The sequence below is a fragment of the Gambusia affinis genome, linkage group LG01 (genome assembly GCF_019740435.1).
Source record: "Gambusia affinis linkage group LG01, SWU_Gaff_1.0, whole genome shotgun sequence".
Taxonomy (NCBI): Eukaryota; Metazoa; Chordata; class Actinopteri; order Cyprinodontiformes; family Poeciliidae; genus Gambusia; species Gambusia affinis.
Window position 1 is genome coordinate 6,191,300 of NC_057868.1, and position 25,143 is coordinate 6,216,442.

The window sequence follows — 25,143 nt, forward strand, 5'->3', positions numbered from 1 at the left end:
CTTTTATTTTGAAAATACTAAACCGGAAGCTGTCGGCTTGCGCGCCAACATGCGGCAGAATGAGTAATAAACAACGGCGTTGTGAGGCTTTGATATAGTTCAAGTACAGGCCATTTACCATTTAGTTGCATAGTTATTTTCTCTGGAAATATGCATGCATTATTCCTGAGCTGATCTGAAAATCACAAGGTCGTCACACAGGCGAACTGCTTGATCCAAGGCTTTGAACATCTCACAGAGTACCGGTACTATTTAGCCTATCGTCTGAAGATAAAAAGTCCTTATCACAACTGTAAATCTTTTGGGATATGGCTGTCAACCTAAACTGACAGGCTGCACAAGGAGAGCATTAATCAAAGAAGCAGTCAAGAGGCCCATGATAACTCTGAAGGAGCTGCAGAGATATCTACCTGAGCAAATCTGACATTTATGAAAGAAGAAAGCTGTTGTTGGAAGAAAGAAAAGTTAGATCTAATTTTTCTTTTCTTTATTTATGTACACAAAAACTCATGGCCCTGGATCTGCCACATAAAACTACTTCAGTAAGTGCAAAAATATCAACCGGTACTCCTTTGGTTGATCCCAGTTCTTGTTTTCTACTGTTTTTCTGTGTACAGCTCATTATTCGACATAATTTACAAATGCACATATAAAATAAGTGACACATATTACATTAAAAGCATTAAATACAATATTACATTTAATGTAACATAAAAGTCTACCAAAACATAAGAAAAAATGTGCACGCTTAGTAACTGTGGGAAGACATGATGACGCTAAATTGACTTACTTTATTGTGTGTGTTTAGCGATTGTGGCAGCTAATACCCATCATGAAGACAAATGCCAAAGGGAGTTCATTGTGAGACATTTCACTTAAAACAACCTTCTGCAGATGCCTTCATGTAATACAAATTTCCCTCCCTGTTCACAGGCTCTGTTTTCTCTCACGTTTGGCTCACGGCTGCAGACACCAGCTGGAAGCTTTCGGCTCAGTTGTCAAGTTGCAAAATGAGCAAATTGTTCTTTGCACTTTTGGGACTTATTTTTCTTAAACCATTAATCTCTGTAATTTGAAGAGCCATGTAATCTTGATGGTTTCCATTTGTAGCACAACTCCTTGGAGTAAATAAAATAACATTTCAGTCCTGTCTAAGCAAAAAAAACAAACCCAAAAAACAACAATTTCAGCAATAAGCGGTTCATTTAAATGCTGACATGTCTTATTCACGAAGGTGAAAATTTCAAGATATTTAGGTCAATTCTATCTGCATGAACAGGTTTGAATCTTAATTTGAGAAATTGTTCAACTAAGATGTGTTTCCTTCTTAACTCGAGCGAGGGATTTATTTTAGGGTTGACCTAAGGTCATCAAGTTCCCCTCTCTTGAAAGGAAGTGAGCTGCAGCTCTGAAAATAAAATAAGACATTGTTTTACACCATACCAGAAAAAGAACACGTTTGGCTTCTCCTTTTCCAACTGCCACTGTGAGCTTTTCTCCCACAAGAAGCTTTATTGTAAAATATAGTTTCATTTAAGTCATAACTTCAGAATTTGCTTAAACATGAGAGGTTGCCTTTGATCACATTTTATCACTAATAAAAGGTAATTGTTGTGTAATGATAATCTTGTGTGGATTAAAAGATTACTGGCAACCAGAGTTCAAAAGCCACCCCATACCACCGCAGAGTATTAAGTAGCTCAGAGTATCCTTATTTTAAATAAGTCAATCAGGTTACAAGACTAATCAGTCACATGTATTCTGCATTAGAAAATATCTCATTTCTAGTTTTTTCACATATCTGAATAAAGGCATAAATCCAAGATTTTTACAGCAGTTACAAATCTTTCCAATGTTATTCATATGTTATTACCACTGAATACCCTTTGCCCTAAAAGTCCCTTCAAAATGTACCAGTGGAAGTATGGCAGCTGAGCATTTCACAAAAATACGAGAAGCATATATGACCTTGTTAAGTAAAATATTTTTAGCAATATTGATTCCGATGGTGTCAAAACCTGACTCTGAATCTGCCTTTTAGTTGATGAAATTATTACTTTTGAAATGCTTGTATGTGAAAACAGTCTGAATCATATGATTTTATGTGTAAATTGATAGCTTGTTAACATTTTGGAAGTCAAAGAGATCTCTCCGAGTCCAAAGAATTAGTTTTAGAAAAGAATAGTTGACTCTGCTTTTCTTTGGCAGTCTAAGGGGATTTAGCTCTAATGTTAGCCAAACTCAGTGTCCAATTGGCTGACCAGTCCCTCATGGCAGCTCCTCTCCAGGAAGTGGTGGATTGCTGTGCTCTGGGAAACTCCCCCTCCCTGCCCCCCGGGACCCATCAACCAGGTTTGGCCAGATATACAAAGTGAGATTTGTTTCCTATAAATGTGTTTTTTTGTTTGTTTTTGTATCATATGTTTTGTTTGCATTTGTTTGTTTTTTTGCTCTATTAATCATTGGTAGCTAAATAAATCATAATCATGAGAAAATTACTGGAATATCCTTATTCTTACCTGATTGTGTAAACCCACATAATAATAAAACCACAACCACAGATCATCCTTCAGATTAATTTTTTTTGATAGATTAGGAGGTTGACTGATTTTTGAAGATGAATATAGCTTAATGTAGTGTAATATGACTATGCCACATCAAGCATGATGCCTTAAAAGAACTCACTCTGTGTTTAAAAGTTCAAGAAAGTTTATTTCAAGCTTGCATTACAAACACTCGTCATTGATTCCACACCTTAAATATGCCACAAAAATCCTGAGTGCTCAAAGTATTTCTTTTTAAAGTAGTCTTCAAACTTTCTATGAAAGAAGAGATTGCCTAATTAGATTGATGTCATAGATAGATATAATCTGTTACAACTGGATATGTTTTGGATTAATTTGCGTTAATAATTGTGTTACTTTAGTTAGCAAACTGAATACAAAAATATAATATTAACACTTTTTTCTAGTTTCCAAAAAAAATCCGATTGTGAAAAGTTCATAATTTAATAACCCTGAGTAACTTTTGGTACAGGCAGTTCCTCTCAGAGGTTCCTCGGGTTCTTCTTTTATCAAAAAGCAAAGTTGCACACAAAGAATGTTCTGTTGACTTTGTCTAACAAAACAAAACATTGTTGCAGACCTCACACCTTGCAAATGTACCATAAGTCCTTCATTCTCCACAATCCAACCGTGCAGATTTAGCACTTTCAGTTGTAAATGTCCGTAATGAGGGTCAAAAACATTTTGGAGTGTCGGAAAGGTGAAAAAGCCATAAAGACATCTGGTAGATGCTACATGTTGCAGGAGAAGTGGGAACTGGGTGGGCAATTAGAAAACAAACATCAGTCAGGAATAACAATATGAATGCCACCGTAATGTATGTGTTAGTCCTAATATACCTCATTGAGGCTTGGACCCCTGAAGGTGTGTCGTGGTACCACAATGTTATTAGTAGACAGTACATGTTGTGAGGTGAAGCCTCCATAGACAATTTGAAGTCAACACCTCATCTTGTGCTTTTCTGTACATAGTCTGTGGCAGTTATGAAGTGGATGGATGAATGGTTGGATGGCAGGACAAAATGTTCCCCACCAGAACATTCTCCAAACTGCCACACATAAGTTCCTTACATAAGCCAACCACATGATAGAAATTAAAAGGTGATCAGAGTAGGGCGTCATCTTCCTTTTGTTCCTCTGTAGTCACATGACTATTGTTGGCACCTTGTTTTGTCTCTTTTAGGTCCTTTGGATATAATAACTTATTTTAATTTAATGAAGATACTGGTGAAATTCTTCATCATATATGTCTCGTTGACAGTACAGGCTATTGGCTCTTTAGTTAGTATTCAGTTACTATAAAGCTTTTCACCAAGTATACATTGGTAAGATCCCCAAGAAAAAAGACGTATCTTTAAAACTGCAGCTCAAGCAGACAGTGTAAAGCAAAAGACTCACCAGGCTTAAGATGTAGAAAGACTAATGATGTTTAAATACAAATATCATTAAGAATAACATAATTTTGTGCCCAAGATGTCAAAAATTGTTTAGAAATATCACGACTTTCCAGTGGATCACAGTTTCTGTTCGAGCCAAAGTCAAATCCATTCATGATATTTGTCAGATGTTCGCTGCCAAAGTTGTTTCGCACCGACTTTTTCTCATGTTACAGAAATCAGTTACCATTATCTCACTGTTTATTTATTTTGTGCATGGCTATATCACAGTGAAATTTTATCTGGCTGACTCAGCGTTTGCTGGAGGATTTTTTGGACCCCTTAGATTTTTTCTCGTCTTCTTTCTCCTGTTCTTGTCTTTTCTTCTCTCTCTTTTTCTCCTCCTTGGCCTCTTTGTACTTCCAGATAGGCGGCTCCAGGTAGCCCATCTGCCTCTTCTTCTTTTTCTCCTTTTTTGGAGTGGGCTCCCCAGACTTTGTCACTTCGATCTTAGGAATGCAACCCGAGGGGAATATGCTGTTCCTGTGTGCCATGCTGCGGGGGAGGAAACTTCTCATGCCACCTGATGGCATGCTCTCCCTGCGCTCTGCCTCCTGGCAGCAGGATGTCAGAGAGACAGAGGTGGTGGACAAAGCTGTTGGAGACGCTGACGTGATGGATCCGTTGCTGTGGGACACAGTGCTCTCCTCCAGCTCCTTGCTGCTGTGCTTTTCAAGCAGTTCTGGCACGGCGTACCGTCTCTTGCCGATTTCAGGGGGACTAGTGGGGCAAAGCGGCCGAGATCCGGTAACTACCAGGGGGCTGTGAATGCTCGTAGTTATCCGAACCATATGATCCATAACCCCGTTGTCTTGGGGGTCATGAGGGAAGCTGAAAGAAAGGCTTTCTTTTAAGCGCTGTCTCAACTTCTGATTGGTTGATTTTGGGGCAGTGGTCTTTTCCACCAGCTGTTTCAGTTCAGGCCACTCGGGCTTGTAGCTTTCACAGAACTGCCCGGCAACCGGGTGAGCCTGCAGGCGCCGTATCCTGTTCAGTGTCTCAAACCGTCCTGTCCGAAGGACCCAGTCCTTAAGCCCTCTGCCTTGGACCAGGTCCACAGCATGCATGTCTGCACCTGTGCAACAAAAAGGATGGAAAACAACGGAAAGCTGTAAAAACAACAACATGAAAATGGGTCTACAGGATGTATTGAAACTAAACAGCTTTCATCAGTATAACACCACCACCATGTGGTTGTTTTAGTCGTGCAAATGGCTGTGTGGCATAACGTGGAGCAAATCAGGTAATTTCACTGTATGGGGGGAAGTTGGTATACAAGGACTTGAAAAATGAGTCACAGCCTCTTAAGCTTTGTCATAATTTCTCAGTTTATATCTCAAAATGGATAAAGTAGTAGTTTTACTTTTTAAAATCCTTTTAAAAGACGCAGGGTCCATTTGTATTCAGTATTCCTCGAGTCAATACTTTGTAGAGCAGCACTTTGGTTCGATCACTGATGCAATTTCTCTACCAGATTTACCCATCCATCATCTGACTTGTTATCTTTTTTTATTCTCAAACGGTTCAGTTGTATTGAATTGAGAGAATCTTTGAATGTTAATATAGATCCTAAAGCATTCCAGTATTGCTCTGGAGTTATGTTTAAAGGGTTTCCTCCAGGGCCACTCTATTTATCACTTGCATGACTTCTAGAAAATTGTTGCACTGAATTTTGCTGATGGGCATCAGAGCAATTGGCACACCACAATTTTGAGATTTTCTGTTAAAAAATATTAAATAATCTTCCGTCAACTGTGTTTTGTTGAATTGGCCTGTCACATAAAATACAAATAAAGAGGTTGTAATATGAAAAAAAAAATAGGAAAAAGTCAAAGTGGTATGAATACTTTTGTTATTGTTTGCAGACTAGAACAATGTTCTGTGTTAATTGAGGTTAGTGGATTTCAATAGTTCTCATATAGTTAATTTATCTTAATGTTACACATGAAAACAATTTTTTTAAAGTAAGCTGATTCTTGATGTGAATGATCAGGAATTAAAATTGTCTTGGATTTGTTTGTGCAATTTTCCTGTAGCAAGTTCTCTGGAATAATATTTTCTTTCTAAACTTTTCAGTCAATGTTATCTTAAATAGAATGCAAATAGAAATGTATTATTGTCCTATTCTAAAAGTGTCCATACAGGTCAGGCTAATCTAATCCCTGCAGCCTGCAGAAGGTACAGATTAGTTCCCAGGTCAGATAAACTTGTTTGACCTGTGTATCCAATGAAACACAGCATTTTAATCTTAGCTGTCTTTTATCGCAGAGTGCGCATTTTAAGACTCCTACTATCATTTTTTGGTTTTTAGACAATCCATTTAAAGTTAATTTTGACTTTCTGTGTGCTCTTGGCTCATACGGTTAAGGCCGCACTTGTCGGTAGAGTCTGAATCAGGTATCGCATTGCTAAACTTACCGTGCATCAGCAGGGCGGTCACACAGTCCTCTCGCCCCTGCAGGCCTGCCTTGATGAGGGCCGTGAAGCCACGAGGGTCTCTGAGCTCTGTCTCCACACCAGGATAGTAGTTCAGGATGTAGTTAAGGATGGTGATGAATCCTAAGGTGAGAGACAAAAAGGATGATTTTGTTTGTATCCTCAAAAGGGTTGAAGGCCTCGGGTTAATCCTGCGTGGCTGGGATTTTCACACGTACCGGCCTGTGCAGCTATCATGAGAGCAGTGTTGCCATCATTGTCTTGGTGGTTGATGTCTACGAATGGACATTTGTGCAGGAGGGTGACGATGTCCACAAACCCCTTGGACACAGCCAGCATCAGTCCATTCTGGTGCAGATAAAACATAAATCAAAAATATTTATCTTATCGTTCGCGAAAAGTAATATATAATTTCTTTGTCGCTTGCTTGCTCACCCTGCCATTGATGTCTAGCTCCATGACCTCCTCCTTGGTGACCCCTCTCTCCAGGATGCTGCTGAGGGATATGGGGTCGTTCCTGGCACAGGCCTCATATATCGTTTTCGGTGGCTCCCTATAGATTGTATCTTGTTCGTAGTCGGGAAGCACAGAGTCGTCAGAGAGTATGCTGCCTGAGTCAGAGTCATCCAGGAGGATCTCTTCGTCATTCGATGGGCCAGGACCCAGGTGTGGGTCATCGGCTGCAGCTGCCATCTTGGCCCCTTCAGTCAGGGATTACACTTGGGGGTCAGGCCCGCTGCACATGAGCCACACCTTAAAGAAAATTCTATATAAGCTGGATTTTTTTTTTCCCACCACAACCACATGCTACAAGAAAGACACGAGGTAACTACAGTATGACTTCATCCCCATAACAGGAAATGTTCTTTGCAAAAACTAAATACACAATTGTTTTACGGCATACACAATTACAACACTGATGTTAGACATTTTTATCAAACCGCTTGACACCGAAAAGGAAGTGCCTGATATTATTTTGTTATTTTAGTATGTGTTTTTGTTTTGGTCACATCCTTTTTCATTTTCTTGAGTTCAGATAATGGCACGGAGAAAGGTAAAGAGGATTAATTGGAGCTGCCAAAGCTTAATGTACCAAATTCCCAACCCAGGAGAAAAGACAAAGATGTTTCAAAAGTCTTAAACTGTGTTTTTCTTTTGGAGCAGTGGCAAAAAATAAATATGCTCCCTCTAAAGGGAACTAGTTTCCCTTTAGAGGGACTATATATGCCTTCTCTTTGGCTCCTTTTCACAGTTTCAGTTGTTTAAGTTGTAACTGTTTAACTGTCTTTTAGACTAGATATTGACAAATGTAGGAGTTCATGTGCTTCCCTCTCATTCCCTGCTAATGGAGGAAATGAGAGGGAAGCATGGGTGGCTGGGTTAAAATTGTGCTTTTGGAAAAAAATAAAAATCACATAGTTTAAGGTTGATCAGAAAAGCATGACCAGCAGAACCAAATAAACTCAGGTAAAACTGAAGCAAAATGCTGTGGGAATTCAACTACTAAGAAATGCTAAAAGTCATGTTTGCCTAGAAGTTTTCAGGATAGACTTCTATAAAAAAAAAAAAAGGGCTCCTTGAGTGGAAATGCACCTATAGATATGACAAGGAAGTTCTGGAGTGTAAATATAATTGTCCTACTAAACAATTATAACCAATAAAAAGCTAAGAAATGATAGACAGCAGTAAAGGTTAAAAATATGAGTTCTTACATGAAGGAAAACAATTTCAGCACATCTCAAGTGGCGCTGAGATTTAGTAATCATTCTATTTCCTCTTGCCTGGTGTTTGACGTTGATGTGCCGTACTAAGAATAGACATCTCGCACCGTAAGACTCACACCTACTATGTTAAATAGATCTGTTGACCTGAAGATATGATGGCTAAAGAGGATGAGGAGCTTTACCTCACCTTAGCCCTCCGGTCACAGCGGCTGATCTGTAAGCCTCTGATTTACACTGAGCATAGCATGAAATGCATATCTGTTTATTTTCTACACAGCAAGGACAAAAAAAAAAATTATTGATTTCTGTACTTAAACATTAACTGAAGCATGAATAGAAAGAACAATGTAGACTTGAGGACATTTTGCCCGTAAAACCAATGTGAATGAAGACATAGTGGGAGGAGGGGACTGGAATGAAAAAGGCCATATGGAGCTGGAAGCAATGGGAGGCCAGTTTAGTAACAGCATGTGTCATTGTCTCTTAACAGAGTCACAAAGCTCTGCAGAACAAGACATTGTGATTCTTGCTTTTGTTTTTATGTGTGATCAATTCCAATTTGGAGTATTCTGAAAGAAAGACAAACCAAGTAAAGTCCCCATAAGTCAATGGTTCATTGATCAATAAACTTGACTCTGCCTAAATAGAGCTTGTCAGTGTCCAGTTTTCATGAGGGTAAGTTCATGAAAATGATTGTTGTACTTTAGCTCTGACTCAACGTCCTGCTGAGCAAAACAATCGGATCAAACTTGTGCCTCTGCATCTTAATAAACAGGAGATTCCTCAGTTGCTTTCAAAATGCAAAATACTGCATGAACCAAACAAGAATTAAAACTTTATAAGACAAAAAATTAAGATCTCACCCAAAGGATTCCAGCCATGGATCAGTTCTCCTCTTCTTCTTTTGTCATAGATTTTTATTTTTTTTTCCCGGGTGTTAAACCATCTTCTGTCCACTCTTGTTGTTTGTGCACAGCAGCGACTGGTTAAGGTTACGTTCCTCAACCAGAACACAACTTCTGCCTCCTCCCTCCCTCCATTTCTCCTGCCGGCCACTTAGGTTGCCTCATCAGCCCGGTCCCAACATAGACTCCGCTGTCCTAAGTCAGGCAACGTGCTCTCTCGTTCTCATCCTGATTACAGAAGATTTGCGGATTAAGAGAAAGAAACAGACAGAAGCCAACCTTGCTCCCCCTGCTATCAGTTTGTTGAGTTATTCTGCTCTTTCTGTCATCTTCTTGACTCTCTCACAGACTCTGCCAGTCCACAGCTCTGAGCTGCCCGTCTGTTGTGTGATAGAAAACCTTGCTTGTTCAAAAAAAAAAAAAAAAAGTGTTCTGACTGAATCATTAAGGCTATGGGTCTGTAAAAAACCTCCAAAAAACTGCTGAATAGCCCCGCCAACCAGAAAAATACAGGTTTATTCAGTGAAATAGGAGGAAAAAAAATTCTCGCAAAATTTATTTGCTGGGGCAACAAAAGTTAGTCAGGCAGTGGTAAATGCTCCCATAGCAGGGATGATGCAGTCTGTGTGCACACACTGCAGAGTCCAGATCCTTACATGAAGGTAAAAGCTTTAGTTAAACCTTCAGAGCTTTCTGTGACATTTATACATTTTAAACTAAATCTTTCCTTTTGTGCTTTTAAAAGGATTAGTGTTATGTGGACTGAAGCAATGCAGAGAGAAATGTTGTGCTAATAAGTTTATTCATAGCGTCAATGACTCTTTGTCCCAAAGGTCATGTAGAAAGATTAACCCTTATATTGAAAGGGAACAAGGCCAAACTAGACTGCTTGTGTATGTTATCATAGTCTGTGTTATCCAATGCCTTGTCTCTGTTTGAGGGAATGTGACTGCCCCCTCCTGATCAAACAAGAGAATGCAATGCTTGTGCGTGAGCCCAGGTTTTACAATCTACGCTCACGGGCCAATTTATTAAGAGCACCTTTTCAATTGCTTGTTAGGGAGAAAGAGAAAGGTCGAAAGATGATCGAAAACCAACATCAGCTCATAGCTAGAACATTGTATTTAACCTCGAAGTAGATGAGCTGCAGCATTAAAAGACGACAATGGCTGCAACGCTTGGTGGATTAAAAAAAGAAACAAGCTACATTTGAAAGTGGGTCTCTAAATATTTGGCAGCAACAATTTTGAAATACATCACCTGGTTTGAGTCGCCCAGTGACTGCTGGAGATAAGCGTAAATGTCACTCCTTGGCAGCCCTACAAGGATAAAGCGGTACAGACAACGGATGGATGGATTACCTGGTTTGACGAATTTCAGATGGAGTCAGAACTTGGTGCAAAAATGAAAGCTCAATACATGAAAAATCAATACATGTCTCCATCCTGCCATGTTTTGACGATTCATAATGGTGGGGTTGGAGTCTTAGTGTGTCTTACCTCACTGCTACCCTGACCATGTAGCAGTGACCACAAAGTATCCATTTTCTCATGTATATTTCCAGCATAATAGAGCAAATCTCAGATCATCCCAAACAAGTTTCTTGGGTTCAATGCACTTCAATGGCCTGCACAGTCATCAGATCTAAATGCTAATGCAGATCTTTAGTATGTGGTGCAACAGGAAATGGATACTTATTGGACAAGCATCCATTGACATATGTTGACATGTCAAAATATTTCAGATGCCTTGTTTGTTTGCTGAATTTTAACTGTTCGGTATCACTTTTAATGAACATACAATCTCAGAAATGTAAATTCATCTTTGCAGTGTATCTAGATAAAAAAATAACACCTCATATAGTAGTTGTTTGAGTCTTTATGAGTATTTTTGATCACAGCCATCTAGTGGTGACACAGACTAAGTTCTCTAAGCTTGGAAAGCTGCATGCAATTTTTTAAATATTTTTATTTTTTTACCCAGATCGCTACCCTATTGGCTGCAAACTGAGGGATTGCCTCCACAACATCACACCAACCTGATCCATTACTCAAAAGGTGATGATCTATGTTTAGACACAAGAGCCTAAGCTGGGTCCTTGCTGATATGAAACTCAGGAAGAGTGAAAAGCGGGGACATTTAGGGGGGCAAAGATTAAAGTGCGAGGGACCAAAACAGAAATAAAATTGACAGGAAATATCAGGGGAGACTGTTTGGCACAGCAGGGTGGGGGTTTAGGATGTTTTTCTCCATGGAGAACCTTTTAGACATGCCAGAAAAGGCAAGCTGACCAACCAGATGAGGGCAGCATTGCTCATTCTGCCACAGTTGATCCCAGAGAACAAAAGCTTTAGCTGTGTAATTTTTTTTTTAGCCAAGAAAATAATCACAGAACATTTGTATCTGTTAGACGGCATTTTATTCTGGGACACACCTAATGAAAGTCATCAGATTTCCTTTTTAGGGTATTGAGCTTTGTTTTCTTTATTCTTTAAATTCTTCTCAGGGACTTTCACTCAACACTTCAAGAGGCAGCTTTTCTTCTCCCCAGACACCCCGGTACCCAGCTGAAGTCAGATGCGGAGCAAAAGAACTTTAAAAGAGACTTGGGAAAAAGTGAACTAAGTTTAGCGAGCTTAGTGACTGATTGTATGGACAGACATGTGCTCAGCTAATATTAGACTGTTGGCAGTCTCTTCGGGGCCGGTCTTAGCAGTGAATTGCTCAGACTCTGGGGGCTATATCATTTCCATCTATGTGACTGGCGACAGATCCTCTTCATGCTGTGTTTTCTGAAACCATCCAAAAGGAATCAGGTGAATGAAAGGAAGCAGGAAGGAAGCAGAGCTGAAGTCGCTCATGTAGGGCAAGGATTTTCTGGGCTGATGTGTGGGAGGGTTTAAAATGGAGAAATTGATGTTGGTGGCTTGTGCTTTGACAAGGCTGACGGGAAAGTTTGTAGCCAGTTTGATAATATACCAAGAAGATAACACTGCAAAAGGAGATTCCATATTACTAGCTATATTAATAAAAAAACTTTATTTTGCTCTAAATATACTCCTCAAAATAAATGTCTCAGTATTTACTGCAGGAAGTGCAGATTTCAAATTACTGATTGAGCTAAACCAGTCAAGACTGAAATTAGTCTTTCAAATTCAAGCACAAAGATACTATTCAACATCAAAGTTTCAATATTTAATATTGTAGAGAGCATATTCCATGTTACTAGCTGAACTCAACAAGATGTCTCCTTTTTTTTAACATGTCTTGCCTGTCAGCTTAAAAGAAACGTGATGGACACATTGACAGAAAAAAAAGGGGGAAAAAAAGGGAGGAAGTTGGGGGGGAAACCATTTAAAGGGAAATAAGGAGATAAGACAAAGTCCGCTTCTAGAACTGCAGAAAGAGAGGGAAAAAAAACAAACCCAGGAATGAGCTTCAAAGATCCATCCTTTATCTACAGAGCATTTTTCTAACACATACTTTGTTGAGAGGACTGAAGGCTCCTTATGGGGTCCAAAGCCCAAGTCCCATAAGTAGGAAGGATATTTTGGGATTACGGGTTAGGTTTAGGACTAAGGTGTGAATTAAGTTTAGGTTTGCTCTGGGGTTAGGCATGTTTTAGGAATGGCTTAGGGTAATGGTCACGTTACTGAACTGAATGACAAATGAATGGCAGTCAATGCAAAGTTAATACAATACAATACACAGACCCTCTGTAAAAGTAAAGCGCATGACAAGTGGCTGGTTTTTTCTGGACTAATGCAAAGTCCTTGTGACGATAGAAAGACATACTATCTGTGGGTGTGTGCGTTTGTTGGTGTGTCTGTCTGATTGCCTTTGATTGACACAGCAGCCAATCTGGTGAGTACTTGACGTCCTGTTCAGACTCACATGATACTGAAGACTTTCACTGGCAAGATAAAAAAACATTTAGAAGGTGCTTTAGAGAAATTGCTTTGTTATAGGCACAGGATGTCTGGTGAAATAATGTGCTAAATGGTGCCACTGATCATAAAAAATGTTCCGTTTGCATCTTGCTGAAAATGATCTAAGACATTTTAAAGGTTGAAACTGAGAATGTCTAATTTTGCTGCAAACACATATTTCCAAGAAGTTGAAACTGCTCGTTTCTTACCCCTAAATTTAAAACATGTTATTATGAAACAGTCTGCTGGCTGCCAGGATTATTTTCTGCATCTTCTCCATGCCCACAGAAACGTCAGAAATAAGCTAAGTGCTCAGAAATGTCTTTTGGTTTTCAGCATCATGTTGGTGAAGAAAGTAATTTCACGAGTACTGTGTAATTATCTTTATCTTTTAATGTAAAACTATTGCTGATGTTGCATAAATGTGTGCACATTGTGCTTCTCCAATTCTTCACCCTATTATCAATGTAGGATATTTCACTTCAGACAATTTAATTTGATTTCATTAAAAAAAACAAAAAAACAACACATTTTATTACTTTTTATTGATTACAAACCTGTGACTAAAGTACAGAGACAAATCTCGGGAGTTCAGTTTTACCAGCCATTTGATAAAAGGAAATACAATATATAAATGACAATTGATAAAAAATATGGGAAACATGGGAACCCTTTTGCAGGGAATGGTGGTGCGTCTGCAACAGTTTAGTCACCAAAAAATCCAGCTAATACAAAAAAGCATAAGTTTTATTAGTAACTATTCAAAAAAATAAAAATTATATATTTTTTTCTTTTCAAAGCTAAAATAAAGTCTTCTTTGTTAGCAATGATCTGGTAACATTAATACACATCTAAGAGTACAATGAGACAAAAAGGCGCTTATTTTTGAAATCCCCAAATCCATACAACTCACATTGCTGTGGCTCTGAAGCTCAATATGAACAGAGCGTTAGAGTTTGCCTGTAACGTTACTTAACATATCCTCTTGTTGAATATTTCACTGCTCACCTCTTACAGACGGTACACATATTTATTGAAACTTTAAATTCAGCCCAGCCCTTCAAATTGGTACACATGCCTCCAGTGGCCTTTGACGATATTTGGGAAATGCGTCTGCTGACCCAGGGTGTCCTTTAGTCTCGGGACAGCTTTAGTTCTCCAACGTCTGAGGCTTAAACAGGCCAAACCGCCTTCAAAATGCTGAGTAAGAAAGCTCTGATCACATGCACTAGTGTGTTATGTGTGTGATTTTTGCCATTTAAATGTGGCAAATAATTTATTCCTCGACAGAAATCATAACTTTTTAATTCCGTGGCAAGAACTGCTGCCGTCTTCGTCAGTTTTGAATCATGCTAGAATTATGAGTTGTTTTGATATAAACAAAGCTGAGTAAAATACAGCTTTAGTTGATTACATTCAGTTCAGTGCCATTCCCTCAGGCCTTAGTTGGGGTTGCCCTTACCGCTGAAGAGTTCACACAGTCAACGTGTTGCTGCGCACGTTTGTTGACAGTCCATCTCATTGTGACACAGTTAAAATGAAGCCCAGAACACAGAGATAAAAAAAAGATTGATTTACTTTGAGAGAGGGCAGAGTTCAGGTACTAAAGACAAGAGGGAAGGGGAATGATAGGAGAGGGAGAACGATGGCAGGAGGTGAGGTTTTTGGGAGGGAGGTGACCTTCATTGACCAATGGAGGATAAGTAAGAAGGATTTCAGGGAGGGAGATGTGAAAAGTCACCATTCTCATTTTCCGACTTCAGTGAAGACAAAATAAGAGGTAGCTTCCCAGACATAATTACTCAATAATGAAAAGTGTCCTCTTGAAGAGAGCTGACAAAGAGGACTCTGCATTCTCACAGGGAGGCCCTTCGAAACCTACTGGTCTCACCGGAAAAAGCTTCCACTGACAGGACGAGGCAGACGCTCACTGGACTCAGGCAGAAACAGACTCACCTCTCTGGAATGAGAAAGGGACAATTTCTGAAGGCTTCTGTGGAAGTGCGCACTCCCAGGTCCGGACAAACGTAAGCACCCCTCCTCTTCCTGGATAAGCTGTTCTTTTGCGTTGGGCTCCAGTGTAGAACGAGGTGGGCTCAGCTCCACACTGTGGCACAGCCTGAGAGGAGTGAAGGTTGTTAGGGCAGCTGAGGAAAAGATGAAGTCTCTGCAGAAGAATCAGGGACGCACCGACCAGATGTTAGGAGCCATGGCTGATGTGCTGACTTCTGTGGCAATGCCCAAACAGCAGTGGGTGAGTTACAACTCTGTTGTGGATCACTGTGTGTGTTTATGATTTGTGTTTATGTGAAAGCGTAGTTAGCACAAATTCACAAAGGAAGCCCACACATATGGAGGTGCTTTTCTGGGCTTGGAGAGCACAGGATTGCATCTTGTATTTGGCTCACTCCATTTCATCTCGAGGTTATTTTGATTTATTTTCCGTAAGTTGGTTTTCCACCTAAAATGGTCAAGGAAGACAAGTAGGGAGATGCCTTGTCCCTGTTCAGTGCTTGGGAGGAATTTTGAATGTTTCTGTGTAAGAGGAAGCGGAGTGGAGACGAACAAAACACGTGACCATAAACAAAGTCATGCTGCGTTAGTTTCCCTCTCAAGCTCTCACATAGCTTTTCTGTTTCAACTTTACTTTCTTGGATCTTCACCTTCACACAAGACTCAAATAAGAGATAGGAACTTGTTAGTTTCTCTATAATATTTGTGATGTCAGTCATGAATATGGATCCTTGCCAAAGGGTTATGTGCGTAGCACTGTTAATACACAAGGTAATTTAAGATGTTTTATGAGAAAACAAAGAACTACAAGAAAAGAAAGTGACATTAAAAATTGAAAATACGTTAAAAAAAGGAAAAATGTAAGCATTATAATAAAAGAAAACCTCATTTGGACGTCTTAAGATGGATGAAAAATATTGATGAAATAATTTATCTTCATGTAAAACCGTCGATAACACAAAAATAATAATGTTTAATTCTTATTAAAACTGATGTATGAACTTAGTCAATGCCTGCAAGAGACTATATTAAAGTGAAACAGGAATATAAAGTTGTCAATAGCGTGGTATTATGGTGAGAGACGTTGTAATTTTGGTAATTTGAGTTTTCTTGGGGGCGAGTGGACCAAGATATTGAATAAAAGTGGCATTAAGATTGAGCCATGGTGAACCCAACAAGTGATTTTTGTTAGTTCAAATTTATATTTAAGTGACAGATAGGATCCATATAAACCTCTTGTCTTCTTCATGCAGATTATATTTTAAGAAGGAGAGGCTCCCTGTCTGAAAGTAAAGTCTGTACATTTAACCACATCTGGCAGCAGAAATCAGACATTCAGAGGTCACAGTGCACCAGAACATCCAGTGCATTTCTCTTTGAAGGTCTCTTTGAAAAATGTTTATCATCATAAATCATTTCTCCCCCTCCTGACAGACAGTCCTAAAAACCACGAGAGGGAATCTGATCTGTTTGCCTGTCTGCAAAACGGAGATAACTCAGCTCTCCTTCGCTAAGCTCCACTTTGGTGCTGCTGGGCTTTAAATACAGAGTGGAACTGCTTTCTCTGTGGCAAAAGCAGGGCCTCATTTCCATTGCATTCCTGCTCTGTGTGTAATGGAGAACTGGATGAAAAAGATGCAGGGAATTGTGGAAAAAAAAAGAAGAAAAAAATCAGCCACTGGTATATTGTTCTGCGGTTATGTGGCCATAAGCGCCCGGTGCAATCTTACAATTGCTTCCTCCTTGAGAGCAGAGCTCCCATGCTGACAATGGCATCTCTGTGTGCAGGTCTCTGAGAGAGGCGAGGCGGACCTCCCATCAAGCGAGGAGGAAAAGGGACCAGTGCAGGGCCAGTGGGACCAGGATGCGCCGGGGTGGGAGCAACAGGCCACGGCCACACAGAACCCAAACGGGAGTGAACGAACAGGTAAGACCTGAAGTAGTTGCACTTTTGTCACCATAAACCTTCAGTGCTGTTTAAACATCACCCATCGCCAAACCAGTCAGAGCTAAGCCATGTCCCGGAACGCAAACTTTGAGATTCAGCTTTGATTTATTGTTGGAAACATCTCAGATTTCTCTGCAGCAACGTCCCCCCCCCAAAAAAAAAACGGTGGCAGTGACAATGATTTACACATGCAACACTGATGGATGTGTTTCCAGCGGGAGTCAGGGTGATAAACATGCATTGGATCTACCAGTGTGGTTGTGCAACGTGACGCAGCAGCCAGACTTTCTGCATGCTGACCATATGTGAGAGTCGAAACAGAACCAAATGCCATCTGCCATATCTGATGGAGGTCATTAGATGATAATAACTTCAGGGGAAAGTATCAGATTAGAGACACCTGAGAGTTAGTTCAATTTTATTAAGCTCCGCCCTCTTGATCTAGTAGTGCTGATGGCAGTAAATTGCTTAGGTATAATTTACAATCCATAAGTATGTGCGAGCGATAGAGGGAGAGAGAGTTCTCGTGTGTGTACACACATACACAAGCAATTCTTTCCAGATGGGGCAAGAAAACACACTTAGCTGCCTCCCTTCCCCTTTCTGCACCATCAGTGGTGGTGCAACTTCTTTTCGTTTTGCTGCAGCGGGCTTGCATGTGTTGTGATTTTTCCTGGAGTGAAATGGAACAAAAGGAGCTTTGTAGCTGGATCTGGGTTTGGGTTAGATTGCGTGTGTGTGTGTGTGTGTGTGTGTGTGTGTCTGTGTGTATATATGCATGGGTGACGTGAGTGGTCCACTAGCTATTGTGCAGAACAGTATAAGGTGCACAAAAGGATGTGAGTGAGGCCAGAGGAAACTGTTAGCGATGCTTATCTGTAATAGTCTCACTCGGTTATTAATGCAGTCAAAATATTGCTTTTGGTCACAGTTTCCAGTCCTAAAGAAGAATAAAAAAAAAGTTGTTATAGGTTTCACTGAGGGCTGGAGAAGGGGATGATAAGGTTAATGGAAATTGTTTATTTTATTTAGCATTGGGCTTTCTGATTGCCAGTTTTCCTCTGGGAAGCCAAATGGAAAGTCGGTGAAACATGTTCAACATCTAGACAATTTCTATTTGTCTGAGTACTGGATTTAAGACATATTTAGAGTCTTTAATATTTTAATATTTTAAAAAGTTTTGAAAACTTTGTATCCATCACCTTGCACTTCATAGTTATATGCTACCGTATTAGAAAATGTGAAGACGTTTTAGGGGTTTACATAACAAATGAGGAGATGGAAGACCTTTGAAATAAGACAACCTGCATGTTGCCTCCTTGGAAACACAAGACAGCGTCAAATCTGCCAACTCTGATAATCTTCCTTGTTTTGACACATTCCCAATCCTGTTCTGCTTTGCTTTGCTTTCCTCTGCCTTTCAGATCACTCCATCACACTTTCTCTCATCTAGTCCTGCTTCTTCCACATTCACATGCATCTTTTCTTTTAACTAAGCAGCAAGACAATGCTAATAGCTACCTCTTTTATTCATTCAGCAGATGTCATATATATGTTTTACTCGCTGTCCTCTGGTCATGTCTTTTTTTTTCTATCTTCCTTTTTATTACCGGGACATTACTGTCAAGAACAGAACAGCAGCAAAACTCTCTTATTACTAGATGTGAGAGATGGGAGACACCTACTGCTCTCAATATGCTTGGAAATAACAGACAAACTTGCCCTTTTGAAGTTAGCTTCATCCCAGTTTCAAATGTAACCGTTTAGTTTTCTACTCCAAAGAGTGCGAGTGTAAGTAGTGACGATGTGAGCCGTGGAGGCAGTCCCGGGCTTTGTCCATATCAGGTTTTGAGGGAGACTGGGAGCGTGTGTCCTCCAGGGAGAGAAGGAGATACAGAGGACTCTGGGAATACACTGCCTGTCTGTGTGTGACCTTAAAAGGACAAAGATCAACCTGAAGCTGCATCACATCAGGTTACCAGAGCCTGAGATTAGATAGCATTCGCCTCACTCAGGTGACCTACTCGGCTATGTGTGTGCAGTGCTGTCCTGCCTTGCAGAGAAGCAAGAAAAAAAGTTTGAAATCTTCATAAATCTTGGTACGTAATCTAATTCTAAAAGATTTTTTGCATTTGATTAAGCATTAAATTGATTAATTAATATGAGACAATATTGATAGGAGTGACTGGTGTACTGTATATAAAATGAATGCTTTAAGTTATGGCTTATAACAGGACAATCTGATTCCAATCAATTCTTAACATGACAAATGTAAGTGCTGTTTTTCCTGTTTTAATTAAGCTGATTGATATTAACAATTAGTTGGACAAAATACGCTAATTATCTCTATTGAATTACCTGCTTCTTTGACATTAATCAGGTTGTTTTTAAGTAGCTCCTTGTGGCCATTATCCTCTAATTACATACATTTAAATCCATTTAAACTGGTAATATTGATTAGGTTTCTAAATGTATTGTTTCACAGGCAACTATAGATTTTTTTAGAGCTGTTTCTGTGATTAGTGGATCTAATGATATTTTTTTTATTCTTTTACATAGATTACAAATAATATTAATAAAAAAGCTTAGCTTTAACTGCTTTTACGCAACACTTTACCCAGTCTTTATCAATTTTGCTTCATATTTTCTTTTCTCTCTCTCTCTTTTTTTTTTTTTTACTCCAGTAGGAAATCCAATGCCTTTTAGCTGCTGGGCAGCAGATCATTGAAAGTATGTTTTTGTTCTTCAGAACAGAGAGTAGTACAGGCGGATTGCTGTGTTTTCAGAACAAGCCGCCTCCTGCTGTGGCTAAAAATTACTCTACGTGAAGAATGGAAGTGGACCACAACAACAAAGTACGAACAGTTACAGTTACTCGAAGCTCACCAAAAAAAAAAAAAAAAAACATACTTTTTATTTCTGCTTCAAATAAATAAGTTATTCAACAGCAAATGCTTGTGTTAGCTTTGTTTTTATTTGTATGACACAGTGGTTCGGTGTGCTCTATTGTGTCTACCAAAAGTATTCAACCCCCTGGATGTTTTTCCCTTTTTTTGCTTTTATAAATCAATCAGGATGAACTGAATGGAACTGAGTAATAAAATGACCTGTAAGGTTTCTGTGAATTACTGAATAACTCAAACTAACTCAGTTAACTGAGCCCATTTCCCCAGAAAAATGCAGTGCCTACAAAAATATTCACCCCTTTGCATGTTCTACCCTTTTAATTGCTTTTACAAATTAAGTCACGATCAATAAAATGTGGCTTTTTGACACAGAAGATCACAAAAAAAAAAGACTCTTAAATGTCAAGGTGGAAAATTGATTTCTATAAAATAAGGCACAACTAAATAAAAAATATTTTATTTAGGGGGACTGGGTTGAGTTAACTGAGTTAGTTTGAACACACAGAAACATTACAGGTCACTGTACTTTTCAGTTCAGTTTATTTATATAACTCAAATTCACAACCAATGTCATCTTGAGGCACTTTATAAAAAATGTGAAAAAATATTTTTGTAAACTGCACATTCCAATTGATCGTAGTTATCAAACAGTACAGTTTCCACAGTTAATTATTGCTGGGTTTTTATTTATAGAGAAACATTTTTCCTCTCCCAAAATAAGCTGAGAAAGAGGCACAAGATGATTGCATGCTCACACGTGAGCCTTTTAAGTATTTGAGTATATTTGAGGTTGTGTGTATTAATCTGACACGGTGGGGATAGCAGAGATGCCAAAATATATTGAAACTTCATTTGAGCTGTTTGGTGTATAATCATTACACCCTGAAAAAAATGTTTACTCTAAAATATATGATTGTGACATTCATGTGAATTGTAATTGCACAAATATTAACTTTGTACTTATACTAAAATTTGAAAAATGAATCAGGCTCATTTTACTACATGGCATTTCTATAATATAGAACAAATGCTTCAGTCCTGGGCTTTTCAGTGTGTTTAATTAAGTTTTATAGTAACATTAAACCAAAGCTCTGGACAGAGCCAGCAGCAGACCCACACTCTCATTCTGCTGCTAGAGCAACATCTATATGAATATTTGAAGAAATTTGTGTAGAGGTGAAGTAGGGGGTTTCAGGAAGAGTATTTTTATAACTACAGCTCAAGTCATTTCCATACTTTTTTTTTCTTTTTTTTTTTAAAGAGAGCATATTTCTGCAAGAGCAGCTCTCAGTGTGTATGCTTTAGTGCAGCAGTGTCATATGAGAGCTGTTTACTTTATAAGACACAAGTCTACACGGTGGCTGCAGAGCTCACACTGTCAGAGAAGCACTAATGATGAGATGCTCTCACACTTGCCTGCACACACATAAAGCACACTATCGACACACCTGCCTGTCTCTGTGGTTTATGCTTGCACTGTGACTGTGGCCTAATGGATTAAAAAAAATATATATCCTCAAATCTTCCTGCAGCACAGTGCAAATAAGAACAGGATATTTACCCTAACTTCTTCTGTTCTATAGTGGAACCAGAGCCAAAAAACATTGAGAGAGAAAGAGAAAGAGAGAGAGGTAGAGAAAGAGAGAGAGAGAGAGAAAAATCCTCCTAAAAACAGCTTGTTCAGAATGCCAGTTTGCCTTAATTGGAGCTCAGTTTAGAAATGGGGGGGAGGGCGAAAGGAAAAGGGAGGGAAAAGAACTAAAGAGGAAAAGCAAAGGAGAAGAAGCTTGGAGAGTGAAGTGTAAGTGAGTATACTTTGGCTGGGTTTCAGCTGGTTGATGGGGTGAGGAGAGGCTAATGTCAATAGGGGGTTGGTGAACACACTAAATAAGTAACTGCAAACTCTGCTGAAGTGAGAATCGGTACCTTGACATCCAAACCTTGAAGTCTGAACTTTATAATTGCAGGTTAAGCATAACTTTTCAAATGCATTCCGAGGGTGTCACATCAAATAAAGATTAGGAAAACATATTTGGTTGCAGGAGTGGACTAAAATCATTAATCACTTCATATCAGAGCACACCCTATAAATCCATCCTCAGCAGCTTGGCGTTTAGGTAGAAAATTATCGAAACTTATTGAATGGATTATATTTCAAACGCACAGATAAATGTTAAAGAGAAGTCCACACCAAATACATATTTAAAGCTTTTCTCCAGTTGTCTGCATCTGTACATGCCTTCATGTGAATCGCATTAAATGCATTTGAGAGAGTGTTTCTGGGTTGGATGCAGAAAGAAGAAGGAGCAAAGGAGAGATAAAAAGAAGCAAGATGAATGTGTGCTAATGCAAGTATCACCTCACATCCCCCGCTCCTCCCTGAAAGCTAGAGGAGGAACATTTTTTCCATATTTCTCAGAACACTGTCATGTCTGCATGGGCTAATTTTAGTGTTTATTTATTAAAAGACTCCGCTCCACATGGCAGAAGAGATACTGGATTGGTGCTAAATGTCAGCACAGAAACAGCGATCAGAGTAACAAAATGTTTGATGCAGAACACAGATTTCCATCACGGGTGTGGCCATTTGTTGTCTTGTCTTTTTATTTATTTATTTGTAATGACTTAAATGGAAGGAGTTGATAGAGATTTCATTTCTAAATGACAAAAAGGACATGTTATTTTTAAAAATACCTTGCTGTTTCTGTCTTTGGTGCGCAGGTCCAACAACAAATCCCTCCATTTAAAGAACATTAGTAAAATGATCCAGCTCTTTAGGTTGCTGGCCTGTGCTTGGAGTATAATCTGGTTTTTTGTGTTGTTTTTTTTAAATCCTTGCAAGGAGAAATTCTAACAAAAAAGCTGAAATACCCTGGGTGTGCCAGTAGATGGCAATGACTTTGGTTTACAATTCCTTCAAACTGGTTACCCGTCAACCACAAAAGACTTATATTGTTGTTTTGTCTTCAAGCCCAAAAAGCAAAAATTAACATGTTGGCAGTAGATCTCTTGTATTTCTCAAATCATTTATAGAATCAACATGAACTGAACATTTAGCATTCTGTTGAAGGAAGATTCAGGGATTACAAAACAAATTGGACTCTGTGAGACATCTGAAGCTTAAATCAGTCTGATGTTTTTTTTCCTTTCATCAAAATACCACTTTAAATCCTCTGTAATTGAATATTTTAATGTCATTTTGCACAGACGGTATCAAGCAAAGCTCTGACAAGACAAATATAGATGCAAGTCCATTGTGGAGGACTAGGAAGAGATGATTGGTAATTATAGCCAGTGCTGTTTCTGTGACTCAATGATGTTTAACCCAGTCTTACAAAGTTAATTAGCAACAATTTTTAATTTGGTAATAAAGATTCATTGTAGGTCTGTAATAGTCCAAATTGCTTATGTTTTTAAGTAAATTAAAAATATTCATTAGATTCAAAGGGGAACAGCATCATGTGAAAATAGCCACCATATAAGAAGCAGGAAGCTAGAAAAAGAACAGCTGTTGTTTAAACTGCTGCGGTTAATGTACCAATAATAGTTGGCAGATATCATATAGTATCCAACTAATGATAATAAAATTATGTGTAAAATACAAGAAAAAATGTTCGTGTAGTTGTCACCACTAGAGGGTTATGGAACACATGACCCAACCTAATCTAATAAGTCAACTAATGCTGCAGTATGTTACTTTTTAAAAAATATATTTTTAAAAATATTTTTAAAACTGCCACAATGTCATAGCAGTACTACAAGAGAGAGAGAGATATTTTGTAAAATAAAAATAAAAAATTGAGCTCCTTTGCCTCCTTCCTTTTTCTACTATCATCTGTGGAAATCCAGCAAACCAGAAACAACCAATAAAAGCCAGGAGGAAGGTCATAGCTCTGCCAATCAAGCTCGTGTGTGTGCTGCTCGAGGTTGCCGGTTTGGTACAGCTGTGCTAATGCTAACTTACTGCTACAGAAAAACTATTTATCTACCGTCATGGGTGGCTATGCTTACTAGTTTGAGAATTAACGGCAGAGAGCAAGGGAACGTGAGAGCAGCATGTACTTAAGCATTATTGACAGCGCTGATACTCTTGTTGTGGCACTAAATAATTTTTTCTGACTGAGTGGAATATTTCTGCAGATGACGGTAAGAGCAGATTATTTCACAGATTATCTGTTTCATGTCACAGATATGAAACAAATCTGTAAAAAATCCCAAAACGTTTAAAAAATAAAAATTACTGGCTGCAGCTGTGATCAATTCTAAGTTTATAAAATAATTTCCTATGTAGATGTGTTGATAGTTTATCCTTTTAGCCTAATTGAAAGTTGCTTTAGATAATCATGACCTTTTCTTTTTGACTTCTGAGGAAAAGGCAGCCATTCATTAAAACAGAAGTCAGAAAATTCTTAATTTAATTGTAAACTCGACTGTTTTGGAGTTAAAATCTGATCTGTATCACGAGCACTCTCTGGGATGAAAAGGCATAAAGTAATTTAATTAATCTCTAAGCATGGGGGTATTTTAAAGGCTTATTAGTAGAGAGAGTGAGTCTTTTGTGTCTGAGAAGAGGGAAAGTGCAGAGTGTGAGAAACCAGCCTGCTAACTGAGTCTGAGAATAGATGACTTATTTTTCACTGTGGGGCTTCTCCTCTGCAGAACTTTCTTTCTTTTTTTTTGGAGTGTGTGTTATAGCTGCTTTGGCCTCTCTGTGCTTGTAAATGAAGACACAGTGAGACTGTTGTGCAAGTCAGCGAACTGTGTAATGGATGTGTGTGTGTGTCCCGCTTGCAAGGCAGATGGGTGAGGCCTCTCTGTTTGCTTTGTCACCTATAGATGACAGAGACAACGTGACAGCAGTCTGCCCCCACCCTGTCGCCGTGACGACATGGAGGCACTTGATGGTGTGCTTTGGAGTGTGTGTGGTGGTTGGATTGCTGCTGATCCTCACCTGTCTCTATACCATTCCAGGAATTAGCTGGTGATTTATACGGTTGCAGCTTTTGGTGAAAGAGAAGTGCAGCAAAATTGAAGTCATATCTTACGCCGAGTCACGATCTGAGCAGCTTGAAGTCTGAGAATGCCATCTCCAGGCCAGAATGTCATAGCATTTCATAAAACCTTTTTCATTTTTCTTCCTGCGCCGGGTCTGTCTGGAGTTATTTACTCAAAAGAACGTGTTTTACTTTACGGGCCCGCTCTGATTTCATCTGTAAGAAAGGCTAAAAATGTAAACTGTGTTTCTGGTGTTTTGATGTTCACATCTAAACATGGTTTGCTTTG

General features: G+C 39.0%; 2 protein-coding genes across 5 annotated transcripts in view; one reads left to right on the plus strand and one right to left on the minus strand.

The window, feature by feature from the left end:
- Window positions 1–2,726: 2,726 nt before the first annotated feature.
- ankrd33aa (ankyrin repeat domain 33Aa) lies at window positions 2,727–9,452 on the minus strand. The gene is made up of 5 exons (XM_044112420.1): window positions 9,023–9,452; window positions 6,871–7,188; window positions 6,654–6,783; window positions 6,418–6,558; window positions 2,727–5,074 (listed from the first exon to the last, which is right to left on the minus strand). The coding sequence occupies exons 2-5, from the start codon at window positions 7,126–7,128 to the stop codon at window positions 4,251–4,253; spliced, it is 1,353 nt and encodes a 450-aa protein (XP_043968355.1). The 5' UTR covers window positions 7,129–7,188; window positions 9,023–9,452; the 3' UTR covers window positions 2,727–4,250.
- Window positions 9,453–14,853: 5,401 nt separating this feature from the next.
- The window catches only part of arhgef25a (Rho guanine nucleotide exchange factor (GEF) 25a), a 58,195-nt gene continuing 47,905 nt past the window's right edge, over window positions 14,854–25,143 (plus strand). For 2 of the 4 annotated variants that reach the window (XM_044112432.1, XM_044112448.1), the window contains exons 1-2: window positions 14,854–15,247; window positions 16,795–16,933. In XM_044112432.1, coding sequence (XP_043968367.1) covers window positions 15,152–15,247; window positions 16,795–16,933 — 235 coding nt within the window. In that variant the 5' untranslated portion in view covers window positions 14,854–15,151. The remainder of the gene's footprint in view (window positions 15,248–16,794; window positions 16,934–25,143) is intronic. The other 2 variants (XM_044112440.1, XM_044112456.1) reach the window with 1 other exon arrangement.